Here is a 15,030-nt window from a genome sequence, read left to right as displayed (position 1 = left end):
GTCGTTTACGCAATGTGCCAAGCGCCAGTGTGACAATGACTTATTTAGTTGTTGAGTTATCTGCCCTTAGAACATAAGTGAAAGCAAGGGGGAAATGGCCAAGAATCATCACGTTATCTTCACTAAAAGGCCGGGTTTGTATCATTTACACAAAATGACAACCATATCTAACAAACTACAGTTTTTAATCATAATATATTTAGTATGTACGATATTAACAAAATACTGCAAAATAAACAAATTCCTGATTATATTTGATTGTTTTAGAGGTAATATTCATTAAAGTTGTATGATATTATATTTTAGGTGTAAATGGAGAGCCTGCAGAGGACAATTTTGGATATGAAGAGTGTGATTACCCATGTGATCCTCAGAACAATGAAGTTCTCCTGAAAACCTTATACTTGTCTGTAGATCCTGCGATGGTTAGAGTTGCTTTTTACATTGTTCATACAGTATGTTGTATGATGTATTCTTCAAAAAAACTCTGTCTGATAAAAATGTACAGAGTGAAGGTATTATATAATTTATTGTGTTGTCCAGAACATCATTAAGAATGTCATACATGCTATGTTATAAAAGATGTATTCAACATTTTGATATAAATGTCAAGTTATATATAAGCTAGGGCATAATCATGAGTATATTGATGGAGCCTTTTCTTCTTATATTTTTTTTTCTTTCTAAAAATTATATTTTATAAGTATACAATTAGCCGACAGTAAACTGTATTTATCTGAAAATGGCCTACAATTTTCAAAATAATTGTTATCTTGACACTCTGATGTGGAAACCTCTTAAACTTATAAATTTTCCACTTCTTTAAAAGCTAGACTAACTCCGGGGATCCTCTTTTAAAAAATGGTGATAAGGACAATCCCACCAACTATCGCCCCATTTCTGTTTTGGCAAATATCTCAAAAATTATAAAAAAAACATGTTTCAAAACAAACAAATAACCATCTCAAACATCATGATACACTGTATAATGCAATCAAACTCAATGTGAAGTTGTGCATCCAGGTTATTTTTATTCTTTCTCACCCTTTATTTTTACAAAGTTATGGCCCTTTGTTGAAAAACTCTTGCCCAAACAACTTCTCCAATTAACTACTGGGCCAATTTCAACAAAAGTTTTCAGATATGATAACTTCCACCTGAAGTTGTGCATGCAGCCATTTTTTTCCAACACTTTTTTTCTGGAGTTATGGCCCTATGTTGAAAAATCCTTGTCCTAACAAATTCTCCTAATCTACTTGGCCAATTTCAAAGTTTACAGATATGGTAACTGCCCCCTAATGTTGTGCAGCCAAGTAGTACTTTTTCATTCCGACCCTTTTAAAAGGAGTTATATGGTCTTTGTTGGAAAAAAAACTTTGTCCGTCTCCTTAACTACTGGTCGGATTTCAATGAAAGTTTACAAATATGGTAATTACCCCCTGATGTCTTTCATTTCAACCATAGCCTTTGGCTTACAGTTCTAGTTATCGCATGTACTGTATGGGGATCATGCATGACAACTACACAAAAATGTATCAACTGTATAGTATACTTCAAAACGTGCAGCTGAAATAATTTAAGATGCTGATTATACAACTCCTTCAAGGGAATTGTTTGCTACCCTCAACTGGTTACCATTTAATAAGAAAATCATGTACCACACATGTATTCTTATATATAAGGTTATTATTACCGTAAAACCCCATGTAATTTGCGCACCTGTGTAATTTGCGCAGGTACTTTTTGAGGCTGAAAATCCTTAAAAAAGCTTCTACTCGAATATTTTGCGCACCAAAACAAAATTGAAAAAAAAAGTTTCAAGTTCCGAAAATTCGATCTCTGAAAATGAAAGGCAAACCGCTTGGGATTCTTAAGGTTTTTGGAATTTGTTTATCATAAGTAAGTTCATAAGTATTGTTTACAGGTACAATGATGTTAAAACTAAGAAGAAACTGCGTAAAATGTGTATTTTGTTGTTTGTTTCCTTTGAAATATCTGATCACACATGACACACACGTGTGCGCATATCGGCATACATCAATTCATTTTAGCAATATTTTACATAAATGGAGATTATCTCGTGTCCAAGATGGCGATCTGCCAGAATCGTCAATCTTTTCATAAAAAAAACTTGAAATTGCTTATATACCTATGTATTTTGTGCACCCCCCACTTTGGGTATTAAATTTCTGAAAAAAAAGTGCGCAAATTACATGGGTTTTTACGGTATTATTATTCTGATCGCTTTCCATCCGTCGTCGTGCGTAACCTTTTTACATTTTCGACTTCTTCTCAAGAACCAGTGGATGGATTTTTTTCAAACTTAGTCAGAATCATCATTGGTAGATGAGGCTACACAATTGTAAAATTGGGATACCTACCCCAACCCCTGGGGCCAAGGTGGGGCCCCAAAGGGAAAATTAACCAATATTTCAAAAATCTTATCCAGACTCAGAGGTACTACAGTCAATTTCTCTGCATGGAAAGAAAGATCATCAGGGGCTTTATTTAAATTGTAAATTTCAGTACCTCCAGGCCATCTGTTCTCCTTTGGGGAGGGGGTAAAATTTACTATAGTTTATATAGGGAAATAACACTTGGGTATAATTGTTCATTTTCAGTAGAAAATTATTCTTACTTGGTGAGAATCATCCTTGGAGGAAGATGGTATCAAATTGTAAAATTGGGATTCCTACCCCAACCCCCAGGAGCCAGGGTGGGTTACCAAAGGGAAAATTAAGTAATATTTCAAAAATCTTCTTCTTCAGATTTAGATGTACAGTAGTACAATCAACTTATGTGCATGGATGAAATTCTGTCAGGGGCTTTATCTATCTTTCAATTTTATTACCCCCGGGCCATCCATTCTCCTTTGGGGATGGGCTAAAGTTGACTTTAGTTTATTTAGGGAAATAATACTTTTGGGTATATTTTGTCCATTTTCAGCAGGGAATTATTCCAACATGGTTGGAATGATTATGAAGCCAGATGGCAATTATATGGTATGAGAAAAAAGATCCTGCCCCATCCCCAGGGGCTGGAGGGGTGGTAGCCAAATGGGGATTATGGTTAAAAGTTAAAAAAAACCTTTATCAGACTAAGATGTTTTATTGTTCATGGATAGCAAGGTCCTTACCTAAATTACCATTACCTAAATTGTAAATTTCATTACCCCCCTTGGGGAGAAGGGTATAATTCTCAATAGCTTAATAATTTATTTGAATAGTTTTTAAAGTTCTTATCCTTTGGTGATATAACAAGTATTGTATTTCACTTTGTTTATATGTTGTTTTCCACATTTTGTTCATCTCAACAATAAAATTGAGCTACTGGTACCTATAGTATAACTCAGGTGACTGCTAAGGCCCTTGGGACTTTTGTTAGCCTTTATTGTTTGCTAAATGAGCTACATCTGTGTACAGAGATGTCGGCTGAATGAGGAGACTGGTGTGACCTACATAGGGCCATTCCAGATTGGAGACCGGATTGGGGGATTTGGGGGAATCGGAGTAGTAGTGAAATCAGCCTGCCCCGCCTTCCAAGAGGGAGATGTGGTCCACGCGGGATTTAATTGGCAGTGGGCTAAATACTTCCTAGAAACTCCAAGAGAGCTCTTCCAACTAGGAAAGGTATATGCCACAGAGGTATTTTCTTTATTTTTGATAATTTATCTGCATTTTTATGCCTGTAAATAAAATTGTCAAATTGAATAAGTCAATTTCAATGATGCTCTTGTTTTAACCCAGAAGTTCTGCTGTTAATGTTTCAGATTGATTCTTCACTAGTAAATGGAAAGGTTTCCTTATACCTCAGTATATTGTCTTTGACCTCTGGTCTTACCTCTTACCTTGGGGTCAAAGAAAAAGGTCATGTGATCCCAGGTGCCAATCAGACAATGGTTGTGAGTGGAGCAGCAGGTGCTTGTGGTTCGCTGGCTGGACAGGTGAGTGGAACAATAGGTACTTGTGGTTCAATGGCTGGACAGGTGAGTGGAACAACAGGTATTGTTACCTGACTCACTATATAAAAGCATATTAATCAATTTCGACTGTTTCCCAGACAATTCACCAAACGAACTATAGCTAATGTGTGCTTCCGTAAAACTGTTGACTGGTCACGTGATGAACTGGTACTTGCTACCCTACAACTGTTGACTGGTTACGTGTTAGGTAATCGAATGCACCTATATTTACAAGCACCCCGATGATCAAGTGTTTTTGGTACTGGATTGTTGACGGTTGTCTGTCGGTACATTCAACATGGACAGGTTTGAAGAAATCAGTTTTGTTTTTCATTGATCATGTAACAAAACAGTTGTTTAACTGTATACTTGTGGTCCAATGGCTGGACAGGTGAGTGGAACAATAGGTACTCTAGGATCACTGGCTGGACAGGGGAGTGGAACAATAGGTACTCTAGGATCACTGGCTGGACAGGTGAGTGGAACAACAGGTACTTGTGGTCCAATGGCTGGAAAGGTGAGTGGAACAACAGGTACTTATGGATCGATGGCTGGACAGATGAGTGGAACAACAGGTACTTGTGGTCCAATGGCTGGACAGATGAGGGGAACAACAGGTACTTGTGGTCCAATGGCTGGACAGGTGAGTGGAACAACAGGAACTTATGGATCAATGGCTGGACAGATGAGGGGAACAACAGGTACTTGTGGTCCAATGGCTGGACAGGGGAGTGGAACAACAGGTACTTGTGGATCAATGGCTGGACCGGTGAGTGGAACAATAGGTACTCTAGGATCAATGGTTGGACAGGTGAGTGAAACAATAGGTACTCTAGGATCACTGACTGGGTAGGGGAGGGGAACAACAGGTACTTATTGATCAATGGCTGGACAGGTGAGTGGAACAACAGCCTGGGGAAACAGTTCATCTGGTGGGTCCAAACTCCTCAGGAAAATCGTTTTGACTGTTGACTGATAAGGCATGAAACAACTGTATACTTGTGGTTCAATGGCTGGACAGGGGAGGGGAACAATAGGTACTCTAGGATCACTGGCTGGACAGGGGAGTGGAACAATAGGTACTCTAGGATCACTGGCTGGACAGGTGAGTGGAACAACAGGTAATTGTGGTCCAATGGCTGGACAGGTGAGTGGAACAACAGCCTGGGGAAACAGTTCATCTGGTGGGTCCCAACTCCTCGGGAAAATAGTTTTGACTGTTGACTGATAAGGCATGAAACAACTGTATACTTGTGGTTCAATGGCTGGACAGGGGAGGGGAACAATAGGTACTCTAGGATCACTGGCTGGACAGGTGAGTGGAACAATAGGTACTTGTGGTTCAATGGCTGGACAGGTGAGTGGAACAACAGGTACTTGTGGATCAATGGCTGGACAGGCGAGTGGAACAACAGGTACTTGTGGATCAATGGCTGGACAGATGAGTGGAACAACAGGTACTTATGGATCAATGGCTGGACAGGGGAGTGGAACAATAGGTACTCTAGGATCACTGGCTGGACAGGGGAGTGGAACAATAGGTACTCTAGGATCACTGGCTGGGCAGGTGAGTGGAACAATAGGTACTCTAGGATCACTGGCTGGACAGGTGAGTGGAACAACAGGTACTTGTGGTCCAATGGCTGGACAGATGAGTGGAACAACAAGTAATTGTGGATCACTGGCTGGACAGGTGAGTGGAACAATAGGAACTCTAGGATCACTGACTGGGTAGGTGAGTGGAACAACAGGAACTTATTGATCAATGGCTGGACAGATGAGTGGAACAACAAGTAATTGTGGATCACTGGCTGGACAGGTGAGTGGAACAACAGGTAATTGTGTATCAATGGCTGGACAGGGGAGTGGAACAACAGGTACTTGTGGATCAATAGCTGGACAGGTGAGTGGAACAATAGGTACTCTAGGATCACTGACTGGGTAGGTGAGTGGAACAACAGGTACTTATTGATCAATGGCTGGACAGATGAGTGGAACAACAGGTAATTGTGGATCAATGGCTGGACAGGTGAGTGAAACAACAGGTACTTGTGGATCAATGGCTGGACCGGTGAGTGGAACAATAGGTACTCTAGGATCAATGGCTGGACATGTGAGTGGAACAATAGGTACTTGTGGTTCAATGGCTGGACAGGTGAGTGGGACAATAGGTACTCTAGGATCACTGACTGGGTAGGGGAGTGGAACAACAGGTACTTATTGATCAATGGATGTACAGATGAGTGGAACAACAGGTAATTGTGGATCAATTGCTGGACAGGTGAGTGGAACAACAGCCTGGGGAAACAGTTCATCTGGTGGGTCCCAACTCCTCGGGAAAATAGTTTTGACTGTTGACTGATAAGGCATGAACCAACTGTATACTTGTGGTTCAATGGCTGGACAGGTGAGTGGGACAATAGGTACTCTAGGATCACTGACTGGGTAGGTGAGTTGAACAACAGGTACTTGTGGTTCAATGGCTGGACAGGTGAGGGGAACAATAGGTACTCTAGGATCACTGGCTGGGCAGGTGAGTGGAACAATAGGTACTCTAGGATTACTGGCTGGACAGGTGAGTGGAACAATAGGTAATCTAGGATCACTGGCTGGACAGGTGAGTGGAACAATAGGTATTTGTGGATCAGTGGCTGGACAGGTGGGTGGAACAATAGGTCCTCTAGGATCAATGGCTGGACAGGTCAGTGGAACAATAGGTATTTATGGATCAATGGCTGGGCAGGTGGGTGGAACAATAGGTACTCTAGGATCAATGGCTGGACAGGTGAGTGGAACAACAGTTAATTGTGGATCAATGGCTGTACAGGTGAGTGGAACAATAGGTACTTGTGGTTGAATGGCTGGACAGGTGAGTGGAACAATAGGTAATTGTGGATCAATGGCTGGACAGGGGAGTGGAACAATATGTATTTGTGGATCAGTGGCTGGACAGGGGAGTGGAACAATAGGGACTCTAGGATCACTGACTGGACAGGTGAGTGGAACAACAGGTACTTGTGGATAAATGGCTGGACAGGTGAGTGGAACAATAGGTATTTGTGGATCAGTGGCTGGACAGGTGGGTGGAACAATAGGTCCTCTAGGATCAATGGCTGGACAGGTGAGTGGGACAATAGGTACTCTAGGATCACTGGCTGGACAGGTGAGTGGAACAATAGGTATTTGTGGATCAGTGGCTGGACAGGTGGGTGGAACAATAGGTCCTCTAGGATCAATGGCTGGACAGGTGAGTGGGACAATAGGTACTCTAGGATCACTGGCTGGACAGGTGAGTGGAACAATAGGTATTTATGGATCAATGGCTGGGCAGGTGGGTGGAACAATAGGTACTCTAGGATCACTGCCTGGACAGGTGAGTGGAACAACAGGTACTTGTGGTTCAATGGCTGGACAGGTGAGTGGAACAACAGTTAATTGTGGATCAATGGCTGTACAGGTGAGTGGAACAACAGCCTGGGGAAACAGTTCATCTGGTGGGTCCCAACTCCTCGGGAAAATAGTTTTGACTGTTGACTGATAAGGCATGAAACAACTGTATACTTGTGGTTCAATGGCTGGACAGGTGAGTGGGACAATAGGTACTCTAGGATCACTGACTGGGTAGGTGAGTTGAACAACAGGTACTTGTGGTTCAATGGCTGGACAGGTGAGTGGAACAACAGCCTGGGGAAACAGTTCATCTGGTGGGTCCCAACTCCTCGGGAAAATAGTTTTGACTGTTGACTGATAAGGCATGAAACAACTGTATACTTGTGGTTCAATGGCTGGACAGGTGAGTGGAACAACAGTTAATTGTGGATCAATGGCTGTACAGGTGAGTGGAACAACAGCCTGGGGAAACAGTTCGTCTGGTGGGTCCAAACTCCTCAGGAAAATAGTTTTGACTGTTGACTGATAAGGCATGAAACAACTGTATACTTGTGGTTCAATGGCTGGACAGGTGAGTGGAACAACAGGTAATTGTGGATCAGTGGCTGGACAGGTGAGTGGAACAATAGGTCCTCTAGGATCAATGGCTGGACAGGTGAGTGGAACAATAGGTACCTGTGGTTCAATGGTTGGACAGGTGAGTGGAACAATAGGTACTCTAGGATCACTGACTGGGTAGGTGAGTTGAACAACAGGTACTTGTGGTTCAATGGCTGGCCAGGTGAGTGGAACAACCGGTACTTATGGATCAATCGCTGGACAGATGAGTGGAACAACAGGTGCTTGTGGATCAATGGTTGGACAGGCGAGTGGAACAACAGGTAATTGTGGTCCAATGGCTGGACAGGTGAGTGGCACAATAGGTACTCTAGGATCACTGACTGGACAGGTGAGTGGAATAACAGGTACTTGGGCATTACTGGCTGGACAAATCAGAAAGAAACCAGTTACTTGTGGATTACTGACTGGACAGGTGAGTGGAACAATAAGCAAATGTTGATCAATGGCTGGACACAGACTTAACATTTAAGTGGAATAACAGGTACTTGTGCATTACTGGCTGGACAAATGAGAAAGAAACCAGTTACTTGTGGATTACTGACTGGACAGGTGAATAAGACTTAAGATACTTTTTATCATTGGCTGGTATGCATTATTTTAACAGGTCACTTGATATTGGCGAGCCTTTAAAATTCAGGTGTTGATTCAATTTCTAACATTGTTGATTAATCTCTTTGTGAACTGCGTTATGTATCTTGACTATCATGATGTGTGTCGGCACTATTTAATCTTCCTTTTAAAATTTTGATTTGTTATTCTCAACAAAGATTATTTAATATTTTGTTATTTTTCAGATTGGAAAGCTAGAAGGCTGCTCAAGTGTTGTGGGTACATGTGGTTCTTCAGAGAAATGCCAGTTCTTGACTAAAGAGCTAGGATTTGATTCCGCAATCAACTATAAAACACAAGATGTTTCCTCTGAGCTACAGAGGGTGTGTCCCACTGGTGTTGATGTATATTTTGATAATGTAGGAGGAGATCTAAGCAACATTATCATACAGCAGATGAATGCAGATTCTCATGTGGTACTATGTGGACAGATAGCTGTATACAACAAGGATGTACCCTACCCTCCACCTATCCCTGAGGAGGTACAGAAAACTCTCAGGGACAAAAACATCACAAGGTAAACATGTCATACATGTTCCAAACCTTCACATCCCAAGATATGTTCTGTAGCCTTTACATACCTTCTAAAATTTTCTATACTGTCACCATTCCATGTAGGATGTTGCCTTCCCTTCACCTTTTCCAGAGGAATGTTTCTTCCCTCCTCTTCCTTTCACCTAGCCTCAAAGATATCCCCTGTCGTCCACCTTTCCCTGAGAATTTCTCTACTTCGATTTCAGGGTAATATCTACAACTATCCCTGAGGATTACCCTTCCCTCTGCCTATCCTTGATGAAATTCCTTACCCTCACCTATCCTGAGGATGTTTTCTACTCGCCACCTATCCCAAGATGTTCCCTACCTTCCATCTTTCCTAAGGAATCTCTGAGGACAGTTAGTTTCTCATGTCAGGTCAAAAGGTCTAATTATAAATAATAAAATCATATTCAAAGGTGTCTTTCAAGACAGGTGATTCGTCTCCACAGGTCAAAGGTTTTAGTAATAAAATAAAATCTTTTACATGTAGTATATTTCGAAAAGATTTATCTCATTAGAGTGATCTGCCTTGACCATGCAGTTTTACTGTATTTGTCATCACTTTTGTAGAGACAGGTACCTGGTGCTAAATTACCCAGATAAGTTCGAGTCTGGGATGAAACAGCTTGTCCAGTGGACGTTACAAGGAAAGTTAAAGGTGAGTTTTGGAAATAGTTTTCTACCAATATTCATTTGGTCAAGAACATCTAAATGACTTCATAATTTTTTATAAAACTGCATTATAGGATTCATCATGGATAGACAATAAATCAATTTTTGTTTAGATTGACATGTGTATCACAGCCATATACTGCTCTTAGTTTTCTACTCCATAGGTCTATTTTCTTGTCACTGTGTCATCCTCTGTTCAATTTCAGGTAAGAGAGACCATTGCAGAAGGACTAGAACATGCTGGCAAGGCATTTGTTTCCATGATGAAGGGAGGCAATATAGGAAAACAGCTTGTACATGTTGGAGACTCCTGACCATAAACTTAACACTATAATAATGTGTCGAATTAACTTAAAACTATAAAAATGTGTCAAATTAATTCAATCAAGGACTACAGGTATGATTCAACTTTGTGGGTTGTTAGACTGATTCATCAATTAATGTTTTACTTTTGGTTACTGTAAAATCAGCTTTTTTAGGTGTAATAGCCATTATTAATTAACTACTTGCATATTGACAATAATATGAGAAAACTTCCCAATCAATGTCATAGCAAAACTGGGCCAATATGGGAGAAACTGGGCCAATATCGACGAACTTGGCCAATACAGGATCAACTGGGCCAATATCGATACTGCGCCATATTTTGCAGAACATTTCTATACTTATCAGCAATGACTACTTTTAGCTTCAGTAACGCTTCATGGACAACAACAGAAGACAACTAACCATGGAGCAAGGATCTGACAGCCCCGCCAAAAACGGCGAAGATATGCTAGCAGTTATAATGCATGACATTGCTTACTGATATATTAGTAATACATGCTCAAAGGCGAATTCTGAACTACAAGGTTTTCTGCCCTTTCCCCTGTTATGTGTTGCACATAATGTAATGCCTCTCACCCCCAGAAAAAAGTGAAGTACAGTCAGTCCATGTCTAGTTCACAGGTAGAAATCAACTGAATACAATTTTGAAATTATTGTTATTAAATTTGTTGAATTTAATCAGTTCATTTTTAGCTCACCAGGCCCTAAGGAGTTATCTTTAAAATTCTTTTTCTCTACTCTTACAAGTAGTAGGGAGTAATGGCACATTTAATTATAATCATCAACTATAGCCCTCTTTTGAATGTATGAAATTTATGGCCCTGGGGTCAAGGAGTCAAGAGTAGGGTGCAGGGTCAATATTGTGTACTTGTTATGTAATTATGTATTTATACATTTAATTTTCTTCTTCAAAACTACTGGGTCAATTTTGACCAAATTTGACTTAGAACATCACTAGGACATGGGGATCTGACTTTATGAAATTTATGGAGCTGCACTCCCAGGGGCCTGAGGGGTGGGGCCAAATAGGTAAACAAGAGTACTGCAGGGCGGAACGAAATGAACAAAGGGCAATAACTTCTGCAAAAATCGTCGACTCAAAATTCTAGGGAGACACAACTTCATATCATGATTATAATGTATACCAAAGAGGTCGGTCGAAAAATGTAGTAGGAGATTGCAGGACAAACAAAAGTTTATGCCAGACGGACAGACGGATGTATAAAAATGGGGTAATCTTTAAAAATCTTCTTTTCTACTCCTTCAAGTGGCAGAGAGTAAAGGCACATTTAATTATAATCATCAACTAGCTCTCTTGAATTTTATGGCCCTGGGGTCAAGGAGTCAAGTGGTAGGGTGGGGTCAATATTGTATGTTATGGATCGATGTATCTTTGAAACAGTTGAGATTCCCACCCCATAACCATATATAGTATTATATTGATAAACACAATCATGATGTAAAAATAGGCCCTGGGGTTTTTCCCCACCCCTAGGGACTTAGTTTCTGGGTTATATCTTTGAAACCGTTGAGATACCCACCCGATAACCATATATAGCATTGTTGGGCATCAAGAGATAAACACAATCATGATGTAAAAATAGGCCCTGGGGTTTTTCCCCACCCCTAGGGACTTAGTTTCTGGGTTATATCTTTGAAACAGTTGAGATCACCACCCCATAACCATATGTAGCATTACTGGGCATCAAGAGATAAACACAATCATGATGTAAAAATAGGCCCTTGGGTCTTTCTCCACCCCTAGGGACTTAGTTTCTGGTTTATATCTTTGAAACAGTTGAGATCCCCACCCCATAACCATATATACAATTGCTGAATATAAAGAAATGAATGCACATACCCTTTGAGGTTGGCCTTGGGGTCTGCCCCACCCTTGCAGACTTAACCCCTGGGTCATTACTTTTAAATGGTTATGATCCCCACCCCTAAACTATATACAAATGCTGGGCATAAAGAGACGAATGCAGTCATGATATTAGAATAGATCCTGGGGTCTGGCCACAACCCTACGGATCTAGTTTTTGATTCACAGCTTGGAAACAGTTGAGACCCCCACCCCATAACCATACATAAAAATGCTGGGCATGAAAAAATCTAATACAGATTGCTACAAGGATTGGCTTTGGGGTCTGGCCTATTTCCTTAGATCTCATTTGGAGAATATTTTGCCATAATTGTTTCGATATTCAGGTGAGCCATACAGGTCCTCTGGGCCTCTTGTTGTTATTTTAAGATTATTTCCAAAAATATACAAGTGAATAATTAATAAAAGTGTCATTAATCAGCTAATTCCACATTGGCCCAGTTATTAGGCCTCAGTCCATCACATTGGCCCTCGGCCTGGCCAAATAAGTGGGACAATGTGGAATTAGCTGATTATTAACCCTATACATATGTAGAATTATTTTTGATATTGCACAAAGTATACCTAGTTTTTAGCCAGTTTTTGCAGCATGTAGATAGTCATTTATGTCATTTGAAATGACATAGAAAGTACTCAGCATTCTAAACAATTATCGAGATCATAGTTTGTCAAGTTGAATGTGTTTTAGTCCATAGGCAAGAAGGTTGTTGGGATACCTGTTGTCAGCTGTGGTCTATGAAGGACAAATCAGTGAAGTAGACCTGTTATGGAGATAAATAAAAAAAGGTGTAGACTATGATGTACAATTGATGTAACTCTGTGAAAACATCAGTAGCGATCCGATTTCCCCTCCCTTTGCTCTGCTTTAAAACTGATATACTTCTGAAAGAGATCTACATTGTCTTTATTAACAGGCATTTCAAAATCAAATATTTTGGATAGGGATGTTAATTCTTCTATAAGTTAAATTTATTGCATCAATTTTGATATGAATATATTAGTGTCAAGTATCAAGTATTCATATACTTTAAAAGAAAATCATGCATTGATTATGTAATAAATGTTAGATGGACTACTCTCTGTGCTGTGAAGTTTCAATTTCCATTGAAAATTATTTACAATTTACTTAAGGTCATTGGAGTTTATTAATAAACGGAAACAGGAAGTACATCCCTAGTTGAAAATCCAATGTAGGGAGACAGTATCACAATTTCCGCAAATTCTAATGTTTAATATTAAACTGATGAATATTGTATGTTTATTATTGACAGAACAGTGTGTTCTCTCAATATTAAAGTATTTCATGGCAATCCAGGCATTAATTCAGGTTTTTTTTATCAATGAGTCACATGTGTCCATTTTCTGTACTCCAGGAACCCGGCTACCTATTTCACTACTGTGAAGTTTTTCAAGAACGATAACTCTTTCCTGCAATTACTATGTGTATATGGTTTTATTATAAAATGTCAATTTTTATATCGTGTATAGAGAATTAATTTTACACAATTTCAGCATTTATTAAATTGATATACATTAATGCAATACTAATATATGTCAGTATCATTTTTATTGACATTATTTTGTAAAAATATTGTGTCTTTCATTTTTTTTTTCAAAATCCACTCCTTTTTACATAAATTTCCATTTAAAATCCTTGAAATTCTGACAACCTATATGTTTTTTGTGGCAGAAAATTTTCTTTACTTTAAAGCAATATAACTACAAAATTTGAAGAAATTCTACTGAGAAATGGTGACAATCCTATTACCTTAACAAATTTTGAAATTAAAGATCAAAATTTTGTCACAAAGATAAAAAAAAAACCTTGATGAATACCATTCAATATGGTAAAGGGATTTTATCTCGGAACTGTTAAGATTGTACTGACGCGTTGAATACTTCTTAAGTTGAGTCTTGTTTTCATATACAATAGTTGTACATGCAGTGTCTGTTCGATATGAATCCTTCAATCCTGAACAAGTGGAAACAGAAAAGTCAGTTACAGCATATAGGAATCAGTATAAATGATCAATCAATAAAAAAACACCTGAGAACATACTGCATTGCTGGTTTTTTTATTTCAGCAGGTTGAAGACATGCACAGGGTATACTGCATGGGACACAAGGTATTTAATACACTTGTCAGGAATAGTACAAAACACTGTACATATTTAAACATGATACTTTTGGAATACACATATTTACTTTGGGAAAATTGCAAACATTGCAAGATATCAATTTTGAAATTACTAAAATCCCTGTAATAACTACAGGGTACCTTTAACCCGAAATGACCTATCTTCCTGAACAGTGTGTCGGTACTCATCTGATCAGGCGTTCTGTGAACATCAGTACTGCGATATAAATCTAGTTGTGGCAATACATATTATGCATCGATTATAAAGGTTGATAATCATTATTGATAATTGAGATTGTCAGGGTATTCTACAGAAATTCTGCATATTATAACTGTCGTTCCTAGGATAATCAGGTTGTGTTTTACGTCCCGTTAAACGACTATGGTTTCGGTGATGGAGGAAAGCTAGAGTACCCTGAAAAAAACATCAACCTGCAGCCAGTACCTGGCAACTGCCCCTTGTAGGCCCAAACCCTATGACTCAGTGGTGGAGGGCTAGTGATCTGGATGGTTCAGAACTCCAAGATAAATAAGTCCTTTATTAACATTAACAAGAGGCTCAGAGGGCCTGTATCGCTCACCTGTTTCTTTTGTTACATGAAACTGACATATACGCAACTTCAGACCAATTTTGGTAACTAGAGCACAAGACATTTTAACATCTCTTAAACTTATTGTTGTTTGAAATTTCAAATTTTAATTTTAAAGCTTTTAACCTGCATTGACCTTTGACTCCGGCTAGCACTTAAAGTTGACATTTAACCTCATTACTGTAATAGAGAAAATGATTCACATCTGGTCTTCATAACATACCCCAGTATCATGACTCTAGTCCAAATGGTTGTTAGGATATTGTTGTTTTTAACATATTTGACCCCTGTGACCTTGAAA

At 39.4% G+C, this 15,030-nt stretch overlaps 1 protein-coding gene across 1 annotated transcript; it reads left to right on the top strand.

Moving 5' to 3' along the window:
• Nucleotides 1–25: 25 nt before the first annotated feature.
• LOC110441621 (prostaglandin reductase 2-like) lies at nt 26–11,299 on the top strand. The gene is made up of 7 exons (XM_021484814.1): nt 26–134; nt 307–425; nt 3,423–3,629; nt 3,770–3,943; nt 8,767–9,098; nt 9,689–9,776; nt 9,997–11,299. The coding sequence occupies exons 1-7, from the start codon at nt 95–97 to the stop codon at nt 10,102–10,104; spliced, it is 1,068 nt and encodes a 355-aa protein (XP_021340489.1). The 5' UTR covers nt 26–94; the 3' UTR covers nt 10,105–11,299.
• Nucleotides 11,300–15,030: the final 3,731 nt, after the last annotated feature.

This window comes from Mizuhopecten yessoensis, unplaced genomic scaffold, assembly GCF_002113885.1.
Source record: "Mizuhopecten yessoensis strain PY_sf001 unplaced genomic scaffold, ASM211388v2 scaffold716061, whole genome shotgun sequence".
Lineage (NCBI taxonomy): Eukaryota > Metazoa > Mollusca > Bivalvia > Pectinida > Pectinidae > Mizuhopecten > Mizuhopecten yessoensis.
The sequence above is the reverse complement of the archived record's forward strand: the minus strand, read 5'-3'. Positions and strand labels throughout refer to the sequence as shown.

What these genes read in the sequence shown, in the direction of transcription:
- LOC110441621 (XM_021484814.1), top strand. Translation starts at nt 95, where the DNA reads ATGGCCAAGAATCATCACGTTATCTTCACTAAAAGGCCGG. An exon ending in TATCTTCACTAAAAGGCCGG is followed by an intron (nt 135 to 306) that starts GTTTGTATCATT and finishes ATTATATTTTAG; the next exon opens with GTGTAAATGGAGAGCCTGCA. An exon ending in AGGGACAAAAACATCACAAG is followed by an intron (nt 9,099 to 9,688) that starts GTAAACATGTCA and finishes TCACTTTTGTAG; the next exon opens with AGACAGGTACCTGGTGCTAA.